Source organism: Muntiacus reevesi, chromosome 7, assembly GCF_963930625.1.
Source record: "Muntiacus reevesi chromosome 7, mMunRee1.1, whole genome shotgun sequence".
NCBI lineage: Eukaryota > Metazoa > Chordata > Mammalia > Artiodactyla > Cervidae > Muntiacus > Muntiacus reevesi.
This window is the reverse complement of record NC_089255.1, coordinates 82,798,576-82,822,963: the sequence shown is the minus strand read 5'-3', so window position 1 is coordinate 82,822,963 and position 24,388 is coordinate 82,798,576. Positions and strand designations below refer to the sequence as shown.

Below are 24,388 nucleotides of genomic sequence, written 5' to 3'. Positions count from 1 at the left end.
TGTAGGTAGCTTTTAGGAACTGACTGTTTTTACTCAGCAAAACATTTTTGAGATCTTGCATGTTTGTACATATAGATTTAGCCCTAGTTCATTCTTTTAAAATGCCAAATAACTAATAACAAATCAATATATAAATATACTTCATTTTGTTAATTCTAGTCTACACTGATATTCCACAATACATGAAATTTGGAATTTTTCCAAATTTTTTTAATATTGCAGGCAATGCTGCAATGAATATCCACATATATCCTTATGAATCTGGGCTGGTGTTTTTTTTTTTTTCCTTAAATATATAGAAGTAGAATTGATAGGTTATAGATAATTTAGGTTAAGTGTATTTCCACTTAAATAGTTCTGATTAATCACCCTCCAAAATGCATTAATTTACATATCCCTCTCTACCAAGAATATTTAAAGGTATTTTCTACCTAAAGATCTTGCTGACATTCTTTAATTCTTATAAAATTGTGACGTTGCTCTCTTTTTTTTTAATTTAGAATTTGAAACATGAATTTATTTTTGTTTATATTGTGAGGAAGGGATCGATTTTTTCCCCTTAAGTCAATTGTTCTAACAACTCTCATGAAAAGTTGTCCTTACCCCACTGGTTCAAAATGCTTTCCTTATCCTAAGTCAAATCCCCCTCAGATGCATGAAGTGCTTTTATCTTTTTTTTTTTTTTGGACTCTAGTCTTTTCTTACAGAATTGGTTGACCAAAAAAAATTTCTTCCATAAGCAGCCTCTTGTAGCATATAATTGTTTCTAATTTTGTTCAAAACAATTTTGTTGGATTTGTATTGTGACAGTTGTTATATCAGCATGTGTTTTTAAAGAAACTTATCAAAATTGGTGAATTTTTGTGTAGCCATTTTAATATTGAAGATGGAAAAAGAAGGAACATTTCAGCATATGCTTTATTATCACAAGAAAGGTAAAAATGTAATTAAAACACAAAGGAAAAAAAAGAAGAGTTTGTGCAGCATAGGAAGAAGGTACTGTGACTGATCAGAGTCAAAAATGGTTTGCAATGTTTTGTGCTGAATACATCTGACTGAATGATGCTCAGCTGTCAGGTAGACCAGTTGAAGTTGGTAGCAATCAAACCTAGACATTCACTGAGAATGATCAATGTTAATTGATCAATGCAGGAGATAACCAACACACTCAAAATATCCAAATCAAGCCTTGAAAACCATCTGCACCAGCTTGGTATGTTAATTGCATGGAAGCTTGGGTTCCACATAAGTTAAGCGAAAAAACCTTCTTGACCATATTTCCACAAGCAATTCTCCACTTAAACATAACAAAAACATTCCATTTTTAAAACAAACTGTGACTGGAGATGAAAAGTGGGTACTGTAGAATAATTTAGAATAGAAGAGGCAAGTGAAATGAACCACCGCCAACCACATCAAAGGCTGGTCTTCATCCAAAGGTGATATTATGTTTATGGTGAGATTGGAAGGGAGTCCTCTATTATGAACTCCTTCCAGAAAACCAAACAATTCATTCCAGCAAGTATTTCTCTCAATTATACCAACTGAAAGCAGCACTTGACAAAAAGCATCCAGAATTAGTCAACAGAAAACACGTAATCTTCCACCAGGGTAACACAAGACCCTGTTTCTTTGATGACCAGGCAAAAACTGTCACAGTTTGGCTGGGGAGTTCCGATTCATCTACCGTATTCACCATACATTGCACCTTCAGATTTCCATTATTTCAGTCTTTACAAAATTCTCTTAAATGAAAAAAATTTCAATTCTCTGGAAAACTAAAAGTCACCTGGAATCGTTCTTTGCTGAAAAAGATGAGAAGATGAAATTGTGACGTTGCCTGGAAAATGGCAGGAAGTAGTGGAACAAAACGGTGAATATGTTGTTCAATAGCATTCTCGGTGAAAATGAAAAATGTGTCTTTTTTTTTAAGCTTAAAAACCAAAGGAACTTTTTAGCCAACACAGTTTTTATGTGCACTGATGCCACCTGCTTTTTTCAAATTTGTTTATTTTTTGCCACACGGGTCTTTGTAGCTGAACCCTGTCTCTATTTGTGATGAGCAGGGGTAGAGGGCTACTCTTTGTTGCAGCACAAACTTTTCATTGCAGTAGCTTCTCTTGTGGAGCTCAGGCTCTATCTCGGACCTGCGGTCTTCAGTAGTTGTGGCACACTGTCTCAGTAGCCACCTGTTTTTAAATTTGCAGCTTTACAGTAAGTCTTTAGATCTGGTAAAGTGGATCCCAGTTCCCATCATTTGTCTTTTTTTTTAGGGGGCTAATGCAACATTTATATATACTGCATAAAATCACCATGAGATATTAGGTATTTATGTCTGTGTGTTTACTACTGTTTTTTCTGCATTAGAGTAAGAGCTCCAGGAAGCCTTTTTTTTTGTTTTTGTTTGTTTGTTTGTTTTGTTTTATTTACCACTGTATCCTCAGTACTTAGAACAAGCTTAGGCCCAAAGTAGGCCCTCTGTAAGTTTTTGGTAAGGAAATGAAGAAACATTTGGGTTTTAGAAGCATCCTGTCAAGTTCTACAGTCTTTTTAGTATCTTGTTTGAGATTGCACAGAAGTTTTCAATTACTTTAGGAGAATTGACATTTTTATGATGATAGTTATCCCATTATTGAACACAATAGCTGTCCAGTCACTCAGTTGTGTCTGATATTTTGCGACCCCATGGACTGTGACCCACCAGGTTCCTCTGTTCATGGGATTTTCTAGGCAAGAATACTAGAGTGGGTTTCCATTTCCTTCTCCAGGGAATCTTCCCAACACGACACATCTCTTCCTTTTTTGGTGACTTTTAATTTCATTATTTTCTCCAGGAAAGTTCAAGTGTGTTCTCAAGTTATCATTCAGTCGAGTATGACTCTTTGTGACCCCATGGACTATAGTGGATCAAGCTGCTCTGTCTATGGGATTCTCCAGGCAAGAAGACTGGAGTGGGTTGCCATTTCCTCCTTCAGGGGAACTTCCAGACTCACAGGTCAAACCTGGGTCTCCTGCATTGCAGAAGGTCTTATATAATTCTAATTAGTTTATTCTTAAGTATTTCATAGTTTTTGTTACTCTGATGAGTGGAATTTTAAAGTTACTATTAGACTTTCAAATTACTATTTTTTTAAACTTCTTTAAATTTTTTTATTTATTTCTTTATTTATTTTCGGATGCACTGGGTCTTCATTGCTATGCATGGGCTTTCTTTAGTTGTGGCAAGAGGGGGCTACTCTTCATTGCAGTGAGGGTGCTTCTCATTGCAACAGCTTCTCTTATTGCAGAGCAGGGACTCCAGGCAAGAGGGATCAGTAGTCGTGGTGTAGGAGCTTAGTTGCTCCTTGGCATGTGGGATCTTCCCCAACCAGGGATTGAACCCGCATGCATTGGCAGTCAGATTCTTAAAACACTAGACCACCAGGGAAGTCCCACCAAATTGCTATTGTTGATGTATAGAAAAGGTCTCTTGATTTTAACTATTGATCTGGCGAACACATCAGTTATTGCTCTGGGTTTTCAAGGTGGGTGATTGAATCACATGATCACAAGTAATGGCAATATGGCTTCTTCCTTTCCAGTCTGTAAACCTCTTCTTTGTCTCTACTTTCTCATTGTGTTAGTTGTCGTGTCCAGTATACTATTGACAAGTAGAGGTATTCATTCATTTCTGACTGCATTGGGGGTATCATTCAAAAAAGGTCAAAGTTTGCTGCAATAACAAACAGTTCCAAAATCTAGTGGCTCAACAAAATCAAAATTTATTTCTCACTTGCACCTCATATTCAACACAAGTCATGGGTAAGGGAGGCATTCCTTACTGTTCTTTCTCAAAGCCTCAGGCTGATGGAGGCTCTTTTTCTCCATGGACATGCGCTTCCACAATTACTATGACAGAAAGAATTGCACACTGCCTTTGGAAGCCTCTGTCCTGAAGTAACTCATATTCTGTCCACTAGCATTTCAAGGCAAGTCCCATGGCCAAGTCTAATTTCCAAAGAAGTAGGAAGGTGTGATCCTGCCATGTGTCAGAAAGACAGCTGAGCCATGGGAATGTGTCTCATGCTCCATCATCACATGTGGTATTTGCTCTAAGTTTCTGGTAGATAGCCTTTTATCAAGTTTAGAAGTAAGTTCATGAGTTTGTTTAGAATTTGTTAAGCAAAGAATTTATCCTTATCTTGAATGAGTGTTAAATTTTATCAACTGGTTTTATGCCATCTGTTTTATATATCAATATTGTTTTTCTGCCTTAATTTGTTAAGGCATTTATACATGATGATTCTCTGCTTAAAACATTTGCCTCCACAGTCCTCTTCAAACACTTTCCTTGTTAATTCTTTCTCATTCTTTGGAGCTCATTCATTCATCCAATCAATACTGATTGAGCAATGCTATGTGCCAGATGTTATTCTAGGCGCTTTTAGGACAGCAGTGAGCAAATCAGAAGAAAGGCTTGCCCATGTGGATCTTACCCTGGGGGGGGGGGGGTGGAAAGAAATAGACATATGAAACAAATAAGTAAATTAGATTCATGCCAATAGTCTTTTTTACTTTTACTTGTTTATTTATGGCTGTGCTGGGTCTTCATTGCTGCGCATGGGCTTTCTCCAGTTGTGGCAAGCTGGGGCTACTCCTTGCTGTGGTGCTTCTCATTGTGGCGGCTTCTCTTGTTCCAGAGCACAGGCTCTAGGGCACATGGGCTTCAGTAGTTGCAGCATATGGGCTTAGTAGTTGTTGCTCTTGGGCTCTAGAGCTCAGGATCAGTAATTATGGTGCAAGGGCTTAGTTCCTCTGCGACATGTGGGATCTTCCCGGACCAAGGATCAAACCCGTGTCCCCTGCATTGGCAGGCGGATTCTTAACCACTAGAGCACCAGGGAAGTCCCTGTCAATAGGTTTGGACACAGCAGAGGAGGGCGAGGGAGAGATGGGGGTTAAGGGAGGGTGCAGTCAGGGTAAGTCTCTCAAAGAGGTGGCATCAGGGAAACGACTCAAAACAGAAGCAGAGATTACTAGGTAGGTATCCAAAGGCAGACTGTTCCAGGCAGAGGGCAGCTGCGAGCCAAAGGCCTTAGGGTGGGATTGCCATGTGGATTCTAGAATCAGTGAGGAAGCTCGGGAGCTGAAGCTGAGTGAATGACCCTGGCAGGCAATGAAGCTGGAGAAATAGTAGAGGAGGCTGATCACGAGGGCCTGGGAGGTCAGGGCAAAAACTTAAGAGTTTTTCTTGGGCTGATGAGTTTTGAGCTCTGGAAGAGTTTTGAGCAGAAGAGGTACAGAGTCTACTATGCTTTGAAAGGATCCCCTGAGGCAGTGTTGAAACCTGCCTGTAGGGTGGCAAGGGTGAAAACAAGAAGACAGGAGGAATCCCCCTATGGTAAATCAGATATGAGATGAAGATGCTGTAGCAGTGGAAATGGTGAGCAGTGATCAGATTCTGGGTATAATTTGAAGGAAAATACCATGATGATATTCTAATGGATTAGATGTAGAGTGTGAAAAAATAAGCCGACGTGGCTTCAAATCTTTGGCCTGAGCAATGGGAAGGATGGGCTGGAAGAGCGGAAGAGGCTTTAGGTGGATAAGGTTTCAGGTGGGGGATGATCAAGAATTCAGTTGTTTTTCTTTTTCATTATGATGATTTTTTTTATTGATTATAATTCACATATCATAAAATTCACCTCTTTAAGTGGCTTTGATGCTTCTCAGTATATTCATGAGTTGTGTATCCACCACACTAATTCCAGAAAATTTGTTGACTCCCTCAAAAGACCTATACCCACTATCCACTCCCCATTCCCCACTCCTTGACATCTACTTTCTGTCTTTATGAATCTCCCTATTTCTGGAAATAATATATAGATAGAATCGTACAACATGTGGCCTTTTGTGTCTGGTTTCTTTCATTCAGCATTCTGTTTTCAAGGATCCAGACTTGTTGAATTTGAGGTGTTTTATTAGACTTCTAAATATGTAAGTCTAGAAGAGAGGTGAGGGCTAAGGGATACAGAAGATATATGATATCTGTAAATAGATGCACAGAATTATTAACATATAGAATAACACTATTTCAAATCATGAGATGAAGTTCAATCCCTCATCAAGAAAGTAAGCACAGGGAGAACAAAGATGTCAAGCATCTGGGACACCTGAGCCCTGGGACCCTCAGACATCTGGAAGAGAAGAAGCCATCACAGGAGACAGAAGGGGCAGCAACAGCGAGTGGGGGTCCTGAAAACCTGGGGAGAAACCACATGGAGAGAAGGCTGTGATTCCCCTGAGTCTCAGAGGCTCCTAAGAGGTCAAGTAAGATGAGGACAGAGAAATGACCATTGGGTTTAGCAACCAAGAGGTCATGGTAACATGACAAAGAGCTATTTCAGACCAATGCTGGGGAAGAAAGCCTCATCAGAGAGAGTTCAAGAAAGACCGGGAGAAGAGAAACTGGGGACAGCAAGTAGTTTCTCTTCTCCAGTGGGAAGTTTCTCTTCTCCAATTTCTCTTCTCCCCTGGGGTGGTAGAGAGGGGAGAAGTGAGGCCATCAGTGTCTTTCGTATGGTTTTCAAGATGCGAGAATCAGCATGATGATTGTTTCAGATGGGAAGAAGGATGCAGTAGAAGCCAAAAATTAATGGTGGAGGAAAGAGAGGGGAGAATTGCTGGAGGAGGTTCCTTGAGTGGGTGATGGCACAAGATTGACCCCGAGGGGAAGGCTGGCCTTTGATGGGGCACAAACAGGTCATCTACGGAAAGAGATGGGGAGATGGTATGTGGATGCAGACTTGGCCAGCAGGCAGAGCAGGAGTCTGTGTTTCCATGTTTTTGAGGGATGGAAGAAGCATGCTGTTCAGCTGAGAGTGAGGAGAGGGGGAAGGCATTAGGAATCAGAACGGAATGGAATGATATCTAGCAGGGAGCAAGTGTACTAGGGAAGAATAGTATAAGTCCAGGCAGCAATAGGGTGCAGGTGAAGTCTGTGTGTCCAGTTCAGAAATCACCCCCTCCTGAAGGTCTTCTGACCCCCAAACTAGGTCACTCCCCTTGCTGTGAGTCTCACGGCCCCTATGGTGCTTCTCTCTTAAAACTCTGCTCACATCTGGAATGAAATATCATTCTTTAATATCCTTTAGTTCTTTAATCCCTGTGTCCCCTCACTTAGACTGTAAACCTCAGGAAGACATGAGCAGAGACTGTCTACTCAGTTGCTGTATCTTGCCATCTAGCTCCTCCCTCACAGTATTCTCTAAATACATAATATTTAAATAGTTGGATCAGTTCAGTTTAGTTCAGTTGCTTAGTTGTGTCCAACTCCTTGCAACCCCATGGACCGCAGCACGCCAGGCCTCCCTGTCCATCACCAACTCCCAGAGTTTGCTCAAACTCATGTCCATTGAGTTGGTGATGCTACCCAACTATCTCATCCTCTGTTGTCCCCTTCTCCTCCCACCTTCAATCTTTCCCAGCAACAGGTCTTTTCTAATGAGTCAGATCTTTGAATCAGGCGGCCAAAGTATTGGAGTTTCAGCTTCAGCATCAGTCCTTCCAATCAATATTTAGGACTGATTTCCTTTAGGATGAACTGGTTGGATCTCCTTGCAGTCCAAGGGACTCTCAAGAGTCTTCTCCAACACCACAGTTCAAAAGCATCAATTCTTGGTCGCTCAGCTTTCTGTATTGTCCAACTCTCACATCCATACATAACTACTGGAAAAACCATAGCCTTGACTAGACGGACCTTTGCTGGCAAAGTAATGTCTCTGCTTTTTAATATGCTGTCTAGGTTGGTCATAGCTTTTCTTCCAAGGAGTAAGTGTCTTTTAATTTCATGGCTGCAGTCACCATCTTCAACCATATTCAAATAGTTGAATAAATACATGAAATAACGAATGAGAAAAGTCCCAGAAGTGGCGCGTGTGCTTTTAGTCGGCCTAAAATTCCGAAGCAACTCCTTCTGCATCCCTGAGAGAGTCTGGACCTCCACTCTCGGCAACTCCTACCCCACCCGCCCGTCTCCAACTCCATCTCCACCCTCATCCCCATCCCCATCGCATCCTTGCCCACCCCCATCCCCTCCCCAAGCCCTCTCGCATAGCTCCGCTTTCCCGGCGCTGCTGCTTTAAGAGCCCAGAAGCCGAGCCGGGCGCTGATTGGTGGTTTATTCTAATGATAGCGGATGAGCTCATCTGCAACCAATGACCAGGCTGCACCGGCCAGACCCCTGCACCTGGGAGAAGGGCGGAAAGCAGCCGCCTGCGGTGCTATGTCCTCCGCGGGGGCGAAGTGTAGGTGGCCGCAGGGCTGAGTCCGGCCGCGCGGACCGAGCTCCTGGCTCGGGCAGGTACGGTGTTAGCCTGGCTCCTCCTCCCTCCCCTCTTCCCCTGGAGAGGATGCCCTCACCTCTCATTCCCCCAGTCCCCTTCCTTGGCGACCCTCACGGGGCGGTGCACCTTGCGTGCAGGGGACTCGCGGACTGGATGCACGTCTTTCTGGGTCCAGACGCGGCTTTGCAGCTCTGCCTGAGAGGACCCGGCCCGTCGGGTGGACCGTGAAGCTAGGCCCTGACTCAGAGCAACACACACTGCCGACCAGGGTACCTCTGATCACCGGCCTCCGAGCTGCATGCCCTGGTGACTGGGCCGAATGGAAAGGGCGCGGCTTCCCTTCCTCCCCTCCTCCACCTCCTGGCCGCATCCTGGCCGGGGCTCAGCTGCCCGCTGGCTTGGCGATGTGGGTTTTCCTCCCCGCCCCACTCACCATCCTGTTCTCTCTTCCCTCTCTCCACAGAAGTAGAAATGACCTGGGGTTTGGGCCCTGCCCCTTCCCAATGAGGCCTGAGAGAGCAAAGGTGCAGAGGCTGCAGGGAAGGATAGAGGCAGCTTTCCGGCCTCTCTCTGAGCTCTTTTCTTTCCTTCCGCCGCTGCTCTAACCCTGGCCACTTGTATCACTTGCTGCTCAGGGTGGAGCTGCTGTCCGGTCCTTGAAGGCCACGTGGCCTCCTGGACTTCTCAGAGCAGAGCCAGGGGGCCAGAGCCATCCCCTCCCTAGGGCTGGTTGGGCTCTGACCTCATTCATCTAATTCCATCCAGAGTGGTACTGAATCTGCCAGTCATTTCATTTGCCTGCAGTCTTTAAGGCCAAGCCCTGTGCCCAGCTCTCCGCCTGGCTCCTTGGGGGTCCTCACTCCCTGGCCACACTGATCTTGGGACCAAGGGAAATGAAATAAAGCAGGGGCAATCTCTCCTGTTTGGGGAGGTACCATGGAGCCAAACCCTGAAGGATAAGTGAGATTTCCTTGGGAGGAGGAGGGAGGGGTGAACAGGGCACAGTATAAGAAATGGCCTTTGGGCCCCCGGCTTTTGCTTCAGCCTCAAAGTATGGTGACTTGCATATGTTTAATGTGCCCAGAGGCCCTTTGAAGGCAGTTCTGAATCACAAATATCTTCAGCTCTCTCCAATGCTCAGCACACAGTAGGTGCTCCAGAAATACTTGTTGAACTGAATTTAAATGGAAAGAATTGTAAAAACAACTCAGAGCGCAAAGCATGTTTTTATTGTGTTATGACCACCACTTAGGAAAGATCTGGCTTAGTGAGGGATTTTACCCCCATTAACTCTGATCCCTCTAGCCCTTGGAGGTGAGTATCAGTCTCCACAATACTCAGTGGGAGAAACCAGGGTACAGATGGGTTGTTGTCCCCATCTGGGTTCTTCCTAATGCCTCTGCTCATTCCAGGTCCCTGACTCAGGGCAGCCATGAGCCTCGTGGCCTGTGAGTGCCCTCCTGGCCCTGGCCCGGAACCCGAGCCCTGCTCTCGAGCACGGTCCCAGGCTCGAGTGTACCTGGAGCAGATTCGCAACCGGGTGGCTCCGGGGGCAGCTGACATGACTAAGCACGACTACCTGGTGGACGCAGCCACTCAGATCCGGCTGGCCCTGGAGCGTGACGTCAGTGAGGACTATGAGGCCGCCTTCAACCACTACCAGAACGGCGTGGACGTTCTCCTCCGAGGCATGCATGGTGAGGCTGGGGCTGGGCAGGGGCCGAGGAAGGGCTCATCCTGTCATCTGTCCATCTGTGCTGGGTAAGCAGGGCTCTGTGCTGGCCCTGCGGGACCTATGAGAAGGACAGTAGTATTGATAAGAATAGCCTTCATTTATAAAGCAGTTCCTTTACACTAGGCACTGGTCTAAGGGCTTTACCTGTATCAATTCATTTCTGATTCACAGTAATACAAACCACTGTGGATGCTCTGGCCTGTACTTCCAAATATACAAGAATGATTTTTATTCCTATTTTCCAGATGAGGAAATTGAGGCACAGGGCAGTTAAATAGCTTGCTTAAGACTCCACAGCTAAAAATAAAAAAAAGACTCCACAGCTATCAAGTGACAAAGCTGGGATTTGAACAGTTTGGGCTCCAGAGGCTATAAGCTTGGCTCACTAAGCCCTCCTATCCCTGGGGCTGGTCTGGGGTCCTGCCCTCTGGGTACTTGCATTCTAATGGCAGAAGATTGATGAGTTGATGATGGACAATTATAGTCCCAGGTGGCAAGGACAATGGGGAGGAAGTAAAGGGAGGGAAGAGGGAGACTGAGGCCAGGCAAGCCTGGCACAGGGCATTTTCTAAAAGTCAAAACCCTAATCTGAGCACTGAAGAACGGTAGGCATGCTGTCCAGCTGAAGAACCTGGAGGGGGAGAGAGAGGGGGCAGGCAGAGAACACAGGCAGAGGCCTGAAGGTAAGAGGGGAGGCCTGTTCAGGGCAAAGGGAGGCATTTCCAAGCTGTGGGAGAGGCTGGCGCTGAGGCCAGTTGGAGACACCCGAGGGCCTTGATGGCCAGCCCAGGGGTAAGAGTCAGGCCCCAATTCACACTTCCGGACCCTGCACTGATGCTACCTCTCAAAAGCTGGCTTCATGCCTGTCCCATGAACACCTTTACCCTCCAGGCCCAATGCCTGTTCTGGCCTCTTTCATGCTGGACATCAAAGATAGCAGAAGGTGTGTTCTCTGGGGGGCTTCTCCTTCCTCCTGTAAAAAACAGACAGAGAAACTCCATTCCATTCCTTCCCAGGGTGTGACAGTGGCCAGGAGGTGGTGGGTGCCAACTGGTAAAGTGGGGTAGTCCGAGGGGCCCCCCAGCTCCCAGTCTCTCCTGCAACCATCCTTCCTCCTGCTCCCCTGCTGGTCTGCCACCCAGAAGAGGATCCAAGAACAGATGTGGGGTCAGAATCCACTGACCAGCCTCAGAAATAGGCCTTGCCCTCCTGTGGGGGGCATAGCATGGGCAATGGGAGCCCCAACCCCTGCCTCCTCCCAGGGCTGGCGGGGTCCTCTTGACCCTTTCTCCCCACAGTCGACCCCAACAAGGAGAGGTGTGAGGCTGTCAAGCTGAAGATAACCAAATACCTGCGGCGGGCGGAGGAGATCTTTAATTGCCACCTGCAGAGGACGCTGGGCAGCGGAGCCAGCCCTGATGAGGTGAGGAGCCCCCAGAGGCCTGAGGGCTCCAGGGGGCTGAGGCCCCCACCCCCCAGGCCAGGGAGCTGTCGCCTTACTGTCCCTGGCAGGGCATGCGGTGAAGAGCACAGGCAGGCTGGCGCGTGTCCCAGGGCTGCCCCCCTGCCCTCCTCCTCCTGGCTTCCTCCCCCTCTCTCCCACACTCTCCGTAGCTCATTCATATTCTAACACTTAGTGAATCATCTCCAGTCCAGTCTAGCACTCTCACAGAGGAGACACACACACAGAGGCAGCTCCTCACCCTCACACACAGCCCAGACACATGCTCACCTGTGTACACACTCAGGCTCCCAGAGTGCTTTTCGGCTGGGCTGCAGTGAGTGTTTGGAGTAGACATGAATACCCATGTGCGTATACACAGACGTGAATACCCATGTGCATATACACGCTCGTGAATACGTGCATATACAAATGTAAATGCGCACAAATCCTCTCCCCACATCCTGACCCAGTGGGCCCTCAGAGAGGGTTGAGAATGTACGCACACTTCTGAAGCCCTCAGGTGTGCACATACACACTCCTTCTAGGTCTGATGCACCTTGTAAGATGCTTCCCCCAGTGCAGGTACCTGGGCCTGCCTCGGTCTTTGAGGCCTGTTGCCTGGGTTATTTCCCCACCCCTTTGAGCATCTGCCTCCTGTGGTTGGTGCTTTTGAGAGGGGGTTTCTGAGGACTCCCTGGGCCTGGAAGGAGGGCTGGGTGGGGGCTGAACTGAGAGGGTGGTCTGGCCACCCTGGACCGAGGCCAGCTTCTCCGCTCGGTCTATCTCTGTGATGTGGGGGTCTGCCCGCACCCCGGTCCTGCCCTCTGTGGCCACTGGTCTCCTGGCAGGCCGAGGCGTGCCCGCCGCCGGGTGAGGAGGCCGTGACCCTGAGGCCACCGCGGGGTTCTCTCCTGCTGTTGCAGGGTTTCAGCAGCCTGAGGCTCCGGCCCATCCGCACGCTGAGCTCTGCCCTGGAGCATCTGAGGGGCTGCAAGGTGGTCGGGGTCATCGAGAAGGTGAGCGAGTGACGCCCAAGGTGTGGGAGGACACGACGTGTGTGACCAGGTGTGGCCGGTGCTGGAAAAGGGTCACGGGGGTCCAAGCGGAGAAGGGCAGTCAGGTCCAGGGGTGCCCACCCCTCCTCCAGCCCAACACACACCAGCCCCGGAAAGGAAAAAGTGAGGAAGCCGCAGAGGCAGACAGCGCCTCTCCACAGATCCTCCAGTTCAGACACAGAACCGCCCCCCTGGCAGTTCAGGACAGAAGCCGCAGGGGCACCCAGCCAGCCTGTGCAGCCTCGCGCGCCCCCGCTTCCCGCTTCCTCCGGGGCTGCAACCAAGAGTCTCCCCCGCCAAACCCAGCCCAGAGGTTCCTGGGGCAGGAATGTGCTCATCGCTAGAAACCTGCCTTGTCCAGGGCCTGGGCAGCTCTGCCCTCTGTCTCCTGGCTTCTCCTGCGGTGCCCCCGTCCAGGATTGGCTCCCTTAATTCAGGGCAGACATGAGTCGACAGCGCAAACTGGACCTGGACACTCAGCAGGACAGACAGGTTGGGTCAAATGAGATTTGAGCCAATATTCAATTGCTCTCCGCCCCGACCCAGAGATAGCTGGAGTATTTGCTGAAGTGTTTGTTTTTGTTTTTTTTTTTCAAACTGAACTGTTCATCAGAATCACCTGGGGGAGTTTCCTAACCACACAGATGCCTGGGCCCCATCCCAAACCCACCGAGTGAGAATTTCTAGGGCTGAACCCAGGCATCTGTCATTTAAGACACTCATGGGGGAGTTGGGCGGGTGTGGGAGCTGGCAGAGAAAAAAGGACTGGTGTGTGCTCCTTCACACGCCACCGAGGATGAAGTGCTGTCTGGACGGGCACCGCGTGGCCCCAGGCAAACTCTTTGCCCTCTCTGGGCACCGGTTTTCTCATCTGGAAGTGGAGAAGGGATCCTCCCACCCGCCCGCACCCTCCCACCCAGGGGGATGTGGGAACTGAAGTGAAATAATTTTTGGGAAAAGCCTGGCACACACTAAAGTGTTTGATACAAGTTTGATGGCTGAAGCCTGATGACAAGAGTGGGTCAGCGGCAAGCAGGCTTCCCATCCCTGGCCTCATTCCAGCAGCTGCTCCCCAGTCCCTGGAGCAGGCGCCCGGTCTGTCAGCCAAGGCCCAGCCAGCTTCCATCTGCCCAGCCCTTCCTGCCCACCGCATTCATCCACGTGGATCGGCTGCCCCCATGGGCAGGCCGAGGAGGCGACAGCCACCACTGTTTGCCCGTGTGGCATCCCACTGAACCGATGGTGTTACAGAGAGAGGGGTTCTGGGTCAAATAAGCTTTAGAAACAGTGAGTTAAAGTTACATTACTTCATTGCTTTAATTCTAGGAAGTTTCAGGCTTTGAGGATGCAAATGTACACAGTGAAACTCCAAGAGGGAGGTCTGTGACAGAATTCCCCGAATTTGAATTTGTTTAACCCCAGACACACATGTGCAAAGCATTTTTGGAATCCTCTATTCCAAGGCCTGTGCATATGGGAAAAACAGATACAGGCCAAGCCCAACCGTTCTGTCTTACAAGTGCCCTCTTCTTTCCTTTATTACCCTTTCTTGGGCACTCAACTTAGCCACTTCACATCCCTCGTAAAATCCTGTGGCCTTTTCCTGTGTCATTCACAAGCCAGGAAAATCAGTCTCCCAAATTAGGAGAGATATTAGGGCCACTCGGCCCAGGTCCCTACAGCCAGGCCTGGATGGATGTCACTGCCTTTCATTCCATCATTGTGCCCAGACAGACCAGGGCGGGTGGTTGGCAGAGCAGTGCCAGTCTGCAGCAGCCCCCAGACTCAGAGCAGCAAAGGTCCCCGCTGAGGAAGCCTGGAGTGCCCCCAGAGAGGTCCCACCATGAGGGTTCACAGGCCCGAAGAGGGGTAGGGGGTGGCAGAGAACAGTGAGGGGGGTAGGTCAGGGACTAGGTGGGCAGCTGGCCAGGATGCCCAGGGTCTGCTCTTGGGGAGCCTTGGTGGGCTTGGGAGACAACACTGGCTATTTGCTGAGCTTTGTCCAGGAGCCAGGCCCTGAGTCCGGGATGGGGAAGAAAGAGAAGGACAGCCAAGTCCCTTCTGTGTTTTTGGCTCAAACACAAGGGTGTTTTTAAAATTATTACTATTTATCAGCATTTAAAAATTGGCAGGTTTCATAAAGAAAGTCCAAGTTTCCTACTTCTCCTGAGAAATGAGAGGATCTGGAAATGCAGGCTCACATTCCGGCCTGTCAGCCCGGGGCCAAGGAAGGGCTGCCCGCTTTAATGAGGCGCTAGCCCTGCCCCTTTCCTGCCCTGCCCACTGGAGCATATGAACAGCCCCTTTGGACCTTCGTGCTTGAGAACCTATTTGAAACTTCTGGATTTGTTTGCTCCAGGAGGAAGTCCTCCTGGCCTTGACACTGTGGACATTTTAAAAGAAAGGGTTAATGTGTTTTACCAAAGTTTTAATTGTCCTCACATCCCGAGAGCTCAGTGGGTTTTATTTTTTAAAAAAGAGACTTCCTTTTTTAAAAAGATGGGAGCTGGCACTCAGAACTACCTTACACCTTCTGGATAGCAATCTCACCTGACATCTGTAAGGCCCATTGTAGTTGGCACAGCTGTTGCATTAAACCCACTTGGTCTCCCTGTGGGGGAAGAAGGGTTATACTGTACAGTCAGATATAGTAGTCACCAGCCACATGAAATGGAATGAAATTGTTGCTTCAGTTGTGTCCCACTCTGTGACCCCATGGACTGTAGCCCACCAGGCTCCTCTGTCCGTGGGGATTCTCCAGGCAAGAGTACTGGAGTGGGTTGCCATGCCCTCCTCCAGGGAATCTTCCAACCCAGGGACTGAACCCAAGTCTCTTATGTCTCCTGCATTGGCAAGCTGGTTCTTTACCACTAGTACCACCTGGGAAGCCCATAAGACTATTAAAAAAAATTTTTTTTGGTTGCTCGACGTGACATGTAGAACTTCCCTGAGTGGGATTGAATTCAGACCTTCCACAGTGCAAGCGCAAAGTCATAACCACTGGACCACCAAGGAAGTCCAGTTTTAATAAAAATTATTCTCTCAGTGGCACCCAATATATTTCAAAGGCTTGATAGCTACATGTGGTTCATGGCTTCTACATTGGATAGATAGACAATATTTCTGTCACAGCAGAAAGTCCTCCTGCGCAATGCTGCTGCATTTTAATCATTCTTTTACAGAGAATGTAACTGAGACTCATAGAGGTCAAGTGACAAAACAGCGCTCTGTCTCCCATAGCACAGAACAAAGAGGAAGGGGTTTTTTGTTTTATTTTGTTTGCTTGATTTAATGGGGCGGTGGGGGGGGGGGGGTCCCTTTTGCTGCCCTTTTGAAATATGATGTAAAAGAAAAGAGTTTGAAAGAATAAATGGGAATTTCCTCATTATCCAGTGGTTAGGACTCTGCAGTTCCACTGCAGGGGCGCACACGTTTGATGTCTGGTTGGAGAACTAAGATCCTGCAAGCCATTCAGGGTGGCCAGAAACAACAGTGACAACAACAAATATTGCCCTCTATCCTTCCTACCTCATTCCAAGATCATCAGCATTAATGGTTTGGCCTAATTTCTTGATTCTTGTGTGTGTGTGTATGTAGTTTTTCTTTTCTTTTTTAACACACTGTTTCAGTGTACTGATCAAGTTTTGTTTCTGGCCTCCCTGACCTTCCCTGCTGGGTTTTTTTTTTTTTTTTTGAATCTGTAAACGAGAAGCCTTGCCCAGGACAAGGTGGTGGGGAATCCCACTTGGCAAGAGGCAGTGGGGAATTATCCGGGGTGTCAGCACTTGTGGGAAACCGTGTTATCCTGAATGACCCCAGAGTTCTCTCTTTCAAACTCATTGGGCACACATTGGGCGGAGGAGCCGGGATCAGGCTGGACTCCATCTCCGGCTGTTGGGGGAGAGACCTCTAGTGGTCAGAAGGGGTACCTCACTCCTGATGCCCCAGCCCTCAGAGTCCACCACCTTCATCTCACTGATGACGGGGAAACTGAGGCCCAGAGCGGAAGGCATGTGCCAGGTCACCTAGTTGTGTCCCTGTTTTCAGTTATGTCTTCAAGGCTCCTGGGTCAGCCCATCTGGATTCGCATCCCAGCTCTGTGGGACTGCAGGCAACGTTACCTCTCTGAACCTCGATTTCTTCATCAGTAAAATGAGTCACTAGTAATACTTGGGGTTGCCCAGGTGGCACAGTGGTAAAGAATTTGCCTGCCAATGCCGGAGACACAAAAGACGTGAGTTCGGTCCCTGGGTCGGGAAGATCTCCTGGAGGAGGAAATGGCAACCCACTCCAGTCTTCTTGTCTGGAGAATCAGAAGGACAGAGGAGCCTGGCGGGTCTCAGAGAGTCAGACATGACTGAGCACAGCAGAACAGCACAGAAATACTCACCTGGTAGGGCTGTAAGAATAAAATGAAGTAAACTAGATAAGGCCCTTAGCGCAGAGTAACACTATACGGTATACAATATAATGCTATCCTATACTATAATAATACTATACAGAGTAGTACTATACAGTAATACTATACACGAGTTTCCCTGTGCCGATATTAATAGTCATCAGCAAAGACTACAGAGAGCATGCTATATGGCAGGCTCGAGCTGCCGCCTACTTGAGCTGTCTGATTTAACAGCATCCTCTTAATGGCCTTCTGAAGGAGGGACTGCTATGACCCAGGGTGCTGGTCTTGCCCTCACGTGCCCCTCTCTGGGCTGAATCTTCCACCTTTCTGCCCTGACAGCTCCTCTCCTACGGCTGGGGTTCACCCCTGCCCATAGTGGAGATGAGTCTAGGGCCCAGCTCTAAACAAGGCTCTGACCCAGCAATTGCAGACCACCGCCTCCAAGCAAAACCAACAGAAGGAATGGGTTGCTTGCCAAAGACAGAGTCCAAGAATAAGACCATCGCACCACTGGGGGTGGGGGGCAGGGGTTGCGGCCTGAAGGAGCTCGCCAAGCCCACGTGGCTTCAGGCACCACTGGGGCTGCATTCTCAGAGCCTTGGCTTCTTCACCTATAAAATAAGAGTTGAGAGAAGGTGACTGGCCCTGAGGTCCCTTCCAGCCATGCCACCCTCAGATCCTGCAGGATGGACCACTCACCATGCGTGTGGGAAGCTCTGACTACCTCCCTGTGCAGTGCAGGGCTCTGGGAATACAGAGCTAGACAGCATGGTCCCTGCACTCTTGGAGCTCACAGCCCGGGAAATAGGAAAACCACACACAAGTGTGATGGGGGTGAGCCCAGAGAGCACTGCAGACAGGTTAGGAGTCCTGGCCCAATCTGAGGCTGGGAAGGCTTCCTGGAGGAGGTGGTACCTGAGCTAAGACCTGCAGTTTCTAACAAGGGTGGATGAATCAGACAGGTTCAGTGTCATGTTGGTGGAGGAGGGCATATACTCTGTACCACCAAAGCCTGACGTCCCTGCCTCGCCTGGGTGGAGGAGCATGGGGCCTGGGCGGGGGTGGGGGTGGGGGCGTGGAGCCCCGGGAACTAGCTTGTGCCTTGACTAGTGCCTCCTGGGCCTCTGCAGGTGCAGCTGGTCCAGGACCTAGCGACTGGAGGGACCTTCGTGGTGAAGGCAGGTGCCACCCCACCCCCTGCCATTCCTCCTTCCCCTTGGGACCTTCTCAGAGCTCTTGGAAACCCCTGCCCTCTGGGGAGCCTTTACCCAGAACCCGTATGGGAAGCCCACGTTCCCTCCAGATCCCCCAGCTGCTAGTTCTGCACCCCGGGCATGTGCCCAACCTCCCAGAAACACATACACGTATACTGCCTTACCCTTGGCCCAGACAGGGTGGGGAGGGCCTGCCTTCCATGGTGGAAAGAGGCTTGAGGGTCAGGACAGGAACTGGGGGGAGGCAGCTGCTCCTCGGGGGGCTCCCACACTTCATTTGGTTGCCCCTGAAGAGCAGAGTGGCCTCTGGCTGGCCCCCCAGCTGATCTGCCCGGCCTGCCCCCTCCTCAGGGCCTGTCCAGGTGCCACGTGGCGAGCCGGGAGCGGCTGACCATCATCCCACACGGTGTCCCCTACATGACCCAGCTCCTGCGGTACTTTGTGACTGAGGACTCCATCTTCCTGCACCTGGAGCACGTGCAAGGTGAGTGGGCCCCAGGGGCCCCGTCAGCTCCTCAGGCCTTCATGAGGTTGTCCTGCCTCATCCCCTTAAAATGCCGAGCTTGGTGACCAGCCACAGGCCCAGCCTGCCTGGAGGGTGAAGGCAGGACCAGCCTGCTATGGGCTTCTCAGTGATGCCAGGAGGCAGGGGACATCCTGGGAGGATGTCACGTCTTGGGCGAACGAGGGCACGTATGCAGCTGTCCCATTTGTCACCGTCTCCCCCAGTCTTGGCTCTTTTCACTTTTCTAGTCCGTGCCCACCCCTCCGAGTGGCCACATGGGATGATGGTGCCAAAGCTGTAAGGACAGGAACTGGGCCACAGCAGATATTTATTGATCAGTTAGGATTTTTTTTTGTTTTGTTTTCAATGAGGTACACCTCTCTGGATCATGACATGTAGTCATCACAGATCCACGCCTAGCCTTCTTTTGTTTTACTTAATTAAATTGATGACACCATTCTCCCCTTGTGCTGTGCTTGGTCGCTCAGTCGTGTCCGACTCTTTGTGACCCCGTGGACTGCAGCCCTCCAGGCTCCTCTGTCCATGGAATTCTCCAGGCAAGAGTATTGGAGTGGGTTGCCATGCCCTTCTCCAGGATTCTCCCTTTGAAAAATACATAATACATGGAACACCGGAGAACCCGTCACCTAGACCAAGGGCATTAGAGAATAATTTACATCTCCTTAGGGGTTAAGCACCTAGTTTTGTGCCAGGTTGTGAGCCTGGGGCCCCGTCACGGGTGGGTAGAGAGGAGGAAAGAGGGCATCCTGGGCTTCGGGAGGGGAGAGAGCCAAGTGAGGACCTGAAGGCAGAGGGTCTGTGCCCAAGACAGAGGGGGAGCAGGCGTGGGACAAAAACGCGTCCACACTCATTTCCTCTCCTGTCCCCACATTTTTGGCTCCCTCTGCTCCGCCCAGGAGGTACACTCTGGTCCCACCTGCTCTCCCAGCCACACCCCCAGCAGTCTGGGATGGGGTCTGGCTCCAGCCTGGAGAAGACGAAGCCTCCGCTAAACTCCCACCTCAGCCTTGGGACCCCAGCTCGGGTGCCCCCAGGACACACCCGCCTGCAGGAAGGAATCCCTCTGAAGCCTCCGTGGACTTCTCAGAGCCTCACCCCAGCCAGGGGTGCGGCATTCGTTACAACCCAGAGAGAGGCTGGGGGTGAAGCGCCAGCCAGGACGAGCACCGCCTGCTTCTGGGACCTTCCAAAGGCCCCCGGTGGCCGCCTGCACTGCCAGACCAGGCGAGGACCTGGCCGGAGCTCAGAGCCCACAGCCCCTTGGGGGCTCCCTTGGGTTCGGGCCGGGGCCGGCCGGGTGCTGGGGGGCTGCGGCCGAGGCAGAGGTCCGAGCCACCCCTCGGCTTCTGGAGGGGCCAGCCCGGTGTCCGGCGGGGGCGCCTGGAGTCTGAAGGAGGAGCAGGTGAGGCAGTGGGCGGCCGAGACGCTGCTGGCCCTGGAAGCGCTGCACCAGCAAGGGGTGCTGTGCCGGGACCTCAATCCCCGGAATCTGCTCCTGGACCAGGCCGGTAGGCACCCCAGGCCGGGGGTTGGGGGCTGGGGGCAGAAGAGCAGGCCCTAACCCTACCCCACCCCTCAGGCGGGAGGCCCCCAAAGCCCCGAGATTTCCCCAGAGCCAAGAGGAGGCGGAGGTTATCTGCCTGTTCCCTTGGGGCACCCCTGCCCTCTGCCTTTTCGGGAAGGCCTCAGCCAAGCCCGGCTGGCTGGCCGTGGTTGAGCTTTGAAAGCAGACCCTTTTCCCCACCCTGAGCTCTGGGGCAGCCGCTCCTGTGAAGACCGGGTTGTCTCGGGGCCTCGGGGTGGAGGGGCCGTGCCCCTAGGGAACCTCTGCCCAGCACAGCCCACTGGCTCCTGGGGTCCCCTGCCCCACACCAAAGGCTCCAAGATGACTAACTGCAGCTCTCTCCCCCTCTGGCTCCTCCCTGCACACACGTGGGATGACAAGGCCACATCCGGCTCACGTATTTTGGCCAGTGGTCAGAGGTGGAGCCCCAGTGCTGCAGGGAGGCTTCGCACAACCTCTACAGCGCCCCAGGCAAGAAGGGAGGGATGGGGCAGCCCCTGGGCATCTGGGTGTGGGCTGGGCCGGGGGCCAGGCACATCCCGGGGGTGGGGGTGGGGGGGAGGGGTTGAGGGGAGACCTGCCCGCTCAGCGAGGCTGAGGACTCGTGTGTTCTGGCTCCCGCAGAGGTCGGTGGGATTTCGGAGCTGACCGAAGCCTGCGACTGGTGGAGCTTTGGGTCTCTCCTGTATGAACTGCTGACCGGGACGGTGAGCTCTGTGTGGGCAGGGTGTGGAGCCTGGCGGGTGTCACTGAGCATAGCATGGGCTGGGGTTAGTCCAACTGCTCAGTGCTGGGGGCTGAGCCTACCTGATTGCTCAAGACCTGGCCACTGGGCCCAATGTCTTGTCAGCACAGACCCCTTCTCCCCCAGCCCAGAGGCCGTGAGAGGAGGAGGAAGCAATTCCCACTCAGGCCTTGGCCACACTCTGCATCCCCACCCTCATCGAGCAAGTGGCGATAACTAGGGAGACAGTCGACTTAGATGAGGGAGAGTCGAGCCGCGGTGCTCAGGGAAGGTTCCTGGAAGAGTGCGCCTGGGCCCGGCTCTGGAGGGAGGCTGAGTGCGACACAGCCCTTTTCCTCGGATCATCCCCCCAGGCCTCCTCTCCCCACTGCTCACACCACGTCCTCCCATCCACACCCTTCAGAGCTGTGACTCCCAGACTTTGGCTGGAAGGCCAGAGAGAGGGTCTCCATCATCCCAGGCCGGCAGCTGCCCTGTCCAGCCTGGGTCGACCCAGAGCTTGAAGTTCCCCTCGCAAGCACCTTGCTCAGGGTGGTGGGCTCAGCTCCGTCCTCCCCCATGAGCTCAGGGCTGCACCTGGGGCCAGTTAAATCAGGCATCAGGGAGAGGCCAAGCTCCATTTGAGCAGGAAGTACCCTGAGAGGACGCGGTGTAACCGGAAGTTCAGAGCTGACAGGTCACTCCTGGCTGCCTCCTGCTTTGGTCCCGAGGCCAGGGCCTCTGAGAGCCCTGGCTGCGAAACAGCTGCCCAGAGTGGTTCTCTCCTTTTAGCTGGGGCCCTCCCACCTGTCCAGCTCAGGGCTCCTGGCCTTCCTCCAGGTGGCTTCTTGCCTGTCTTCCTGACCTCCAGACACACCTCTCTGCTCCCTGCAGCTGCACCCTTCTGGAGCACAGATAGGTCCTGCCTTCTGGTCTCACCACAGCCCTGCCTTGACCCTGGCAGGAGCATGCCATGGCAAAGGAGCCGCCCTTGGAGATTTGCTTTCTGTAAGGAGAGAGGTTTCAGTGCTACTCCTGGTAGAGTTCCTGCCCCGATGGCAACCCAAGACCGGTGCTTCCAGCAAGCTTGGAGCCACAGGGGCCTGGGTTCAAACCCTGAAATCAGCACAGATCTGTCGACCTCTCAGAGCCTGCTTCTTGCCCTTAAAATGGGGATGCCAATTGCTTACTTTGAAGGTTGTTGCAGAAACTAGGGATCACAGGAGTCAGGCGCTTCCTCAGCCCGGCAGGCAGCAGATCCAAAGCAGAAGGTGACAGAGTGATGACCGTGCCCATGAGGTGTGACACAGAGGGAAGAAATAAAATCCCAGCCGCCACTGGAGTGTACAGACTCCTGGGGGCCACCTCCCCGTGTCTTCCCAGGCGCTGTCCCAGAGCCACCCCTCAGGAATCCAGCCCCACACCCAGCTGCAGCTGCCCGAGCGGCTCAGTGGCCCGGCGGCCTCCCTGCTGACTGAGGTGAGGTGCAGGCGGCCTCCCGGTGGCGCCTTCTTGGCCTGAGGGTGGACAGAAGGGAGGACAGAGCCCTGTGTGTGAACAACTCACCCCATGTACTAGGTGTCCAGTGTGGGAGCAGGACAAATTTCTATATCTCAGTGGCCAAACACCAATGTCCGCCTCCCCACCAGGGTAACACGGGATTCCGGGGGGTCTGGCCGGCCTGCCCAGGGCTGACTGGGCTTTTCTCCGCAGCTGCTGCAGTTTGATCCAGCCCAGCGCCTGGGCGCTGGAGGAGACGGTGTCCACAAGCTCAAGGCCCACCCCTTTTTCAGTTCCATCCAGTGGAGCAAACTGGTGGGGTAGGAGGGCGTGGCGTCGGCAATCGGAGCGGCTGGATTGGTCTGGATCTCCTCTTGTCTCTTTGCCTGCCACCTCCCATCAGTGGCCCACGGGCAAAGAATGCAAGGCAGCTTTGCCTTTCTTGGTCAGGACCCCAGCCTTGGGCCTCAGAAGTCTCATCGCCACTGACCAGGAAGGGCCTTGTGGACTCCCCCAGCCACCTCTTGGAGAAATGCTTTCTAGTTGGTGTTGAGGGGCAGAGATCTCAGCCTGTTAGGCAGCTTGAATGTCTCCACCTGTCCATCCTCCGCCCATCAGTCAACAGTCTCCTGCTGTGTCTACACCCTGTACCTTGAACTCGGACTTGCCCTGTTAAAAGGTGCCTTCCTTGGCATTAGCTCTGAGCTACTGACCACCTGCTGAGCCGAGAACTCTTGAGTTGTGATCTGCCATGCGCCCCACTCAGGATGTCTCTGGAGACTCATCTCAGGATACTAGTCCCCTGGCTTCCTGGCTCCAATCTCAGCCACGCAACCAGTGTGCCCCTTCTATCAAAGGCTACTTCCCCAGGGGATGGGGGAGGTGGGGAAGCAGGGAAGAAGTCTGTAGGGGACATCGGGTGGAGCCGGAGGGACAGGACAACCCACCCCCTCCTGACCATGCCGCTTATCTTGTGATTACAGACCTTTGAGAGCAAAAGGAAAGAAGGGGAGGAAAATAAGGATAAGGAAGAAGGGGAAGAAAGAGGGGAAGGCAGGCACAGCTCTGCCACTTACAGAAGTTTTGAAAGCAGAATAAAAAGCTCCCTTCCCCAGCTAGCCCACTCACGTGGAGAGAAAGCAAACCCTGGCCCGTGGGTCTGAGCCGGGGGAACCAGGATTCTGTTTCCAGCCTGAAGTCACTTGAAGGAATGTTGTCTCCACTAGGATTCCCTTCTTGGACATTTGTCCTGTTTACCATTTTGCATTTCAGTGTTGAGGGTCCACTCAACCCACTACCCACTGTGACTTCATTTCCTTTTGAAATGAAACCAAGCAACACCCAGAATGATTGCCCAAGCTTTTAGCCAGAAGCAAGAAGTTCCTGGTCTCTGAAGAGCTAGGATAAGTAGTTACCCCTAAAGATAATTCCCTCCCCAGATTTGGGGGCCCCCTTCTTCCTCTCAGGACTCACCCTGTCACTGGGGTGTGGCATCCAAGACAGAAACTTCCATAGACCTCTGCCCACAACTCCTTCTTGCCTGAGTCTCCATCACCACCAGGCGGCATCTCTGACACCACCCTCCAGTCCTGGCTGTGAAGGGCTGGGGACCCATGTTGTGGGGAGGCCCTTGGGATGAGTCTGAGGCAAAGGACACAGGGAGGTGCTGGCTCTCCCTGGGGCTTGCCCACCTCCTCCACCCCCACTCCAATAAAGCCTGCTCTTGCCTCTGGCGTCCTTGCATCATTAACGCAATGAGAGGGGCCCTGCGAGAATGGGAATAGAGGAGGAGCTCCACGATAACCAAGTGTGTCTGGAACCTGCTAGGAAGGAGGAAGCAGGGCTGGTAGTGACAGCATGCCCCTGTGCCCCACAGAGCAGCTGTGAACCCACGGAAAAG

At 51.5% G+C, this 24,388-nt stretch overlaps 1 protein-coding gene across 4 annotated transcripts; it reads left to right on the top strand.

The window, feature by feature from the left end:
* The first annotated feature begins 8,226 nt into the window (after positions 1-8,226).
* Positions 8,227-24,209, top strand: RPS6KL1 (ribosomal protein S6 kinase like 1). 4 transcript variants are annotated; one of them, XM_065940624.1, is made up of 11 exons: positions 8,227-8,341; positions 9,737-10,021; positions 11,358-11,482; positions 12,427-12,519; positions 18,091-18,138; positions 18,526-18,658; positions 19,597-20,208; positions 20,646-20,735; positions 20,889-20,971; positions 22,372-22,467; positions 22,702-24,209. In XM_065940624.1, the coding sequence occupies exons 2-11, from the start codon at positions 9,757-9,759 to the stop codon at positions 22,810-22,812; spliced, it is 1,656 nt and encodes a 551-aa protein (XP_065796696.1). In that variant the 5' UTR covers positions 8,227-8,341; positions 9,737-9,756; the 3' UTR covers positions 22,813-24,209. The 4 variants fall into 4 exon arrangements, with proteins under 4 accessions (XP_065796696.1, XP_065796697.1, XP_065796699.1 ...); XM_065940625.1 differs by lacking the exon at positions 18,091-18,138; XM_065940627.1 differs by lacking the exon at positions 20,646-20,735.
* The last annotated feature ends 179 nt before the right edge of the window (positions 24,210-24,388 follow it).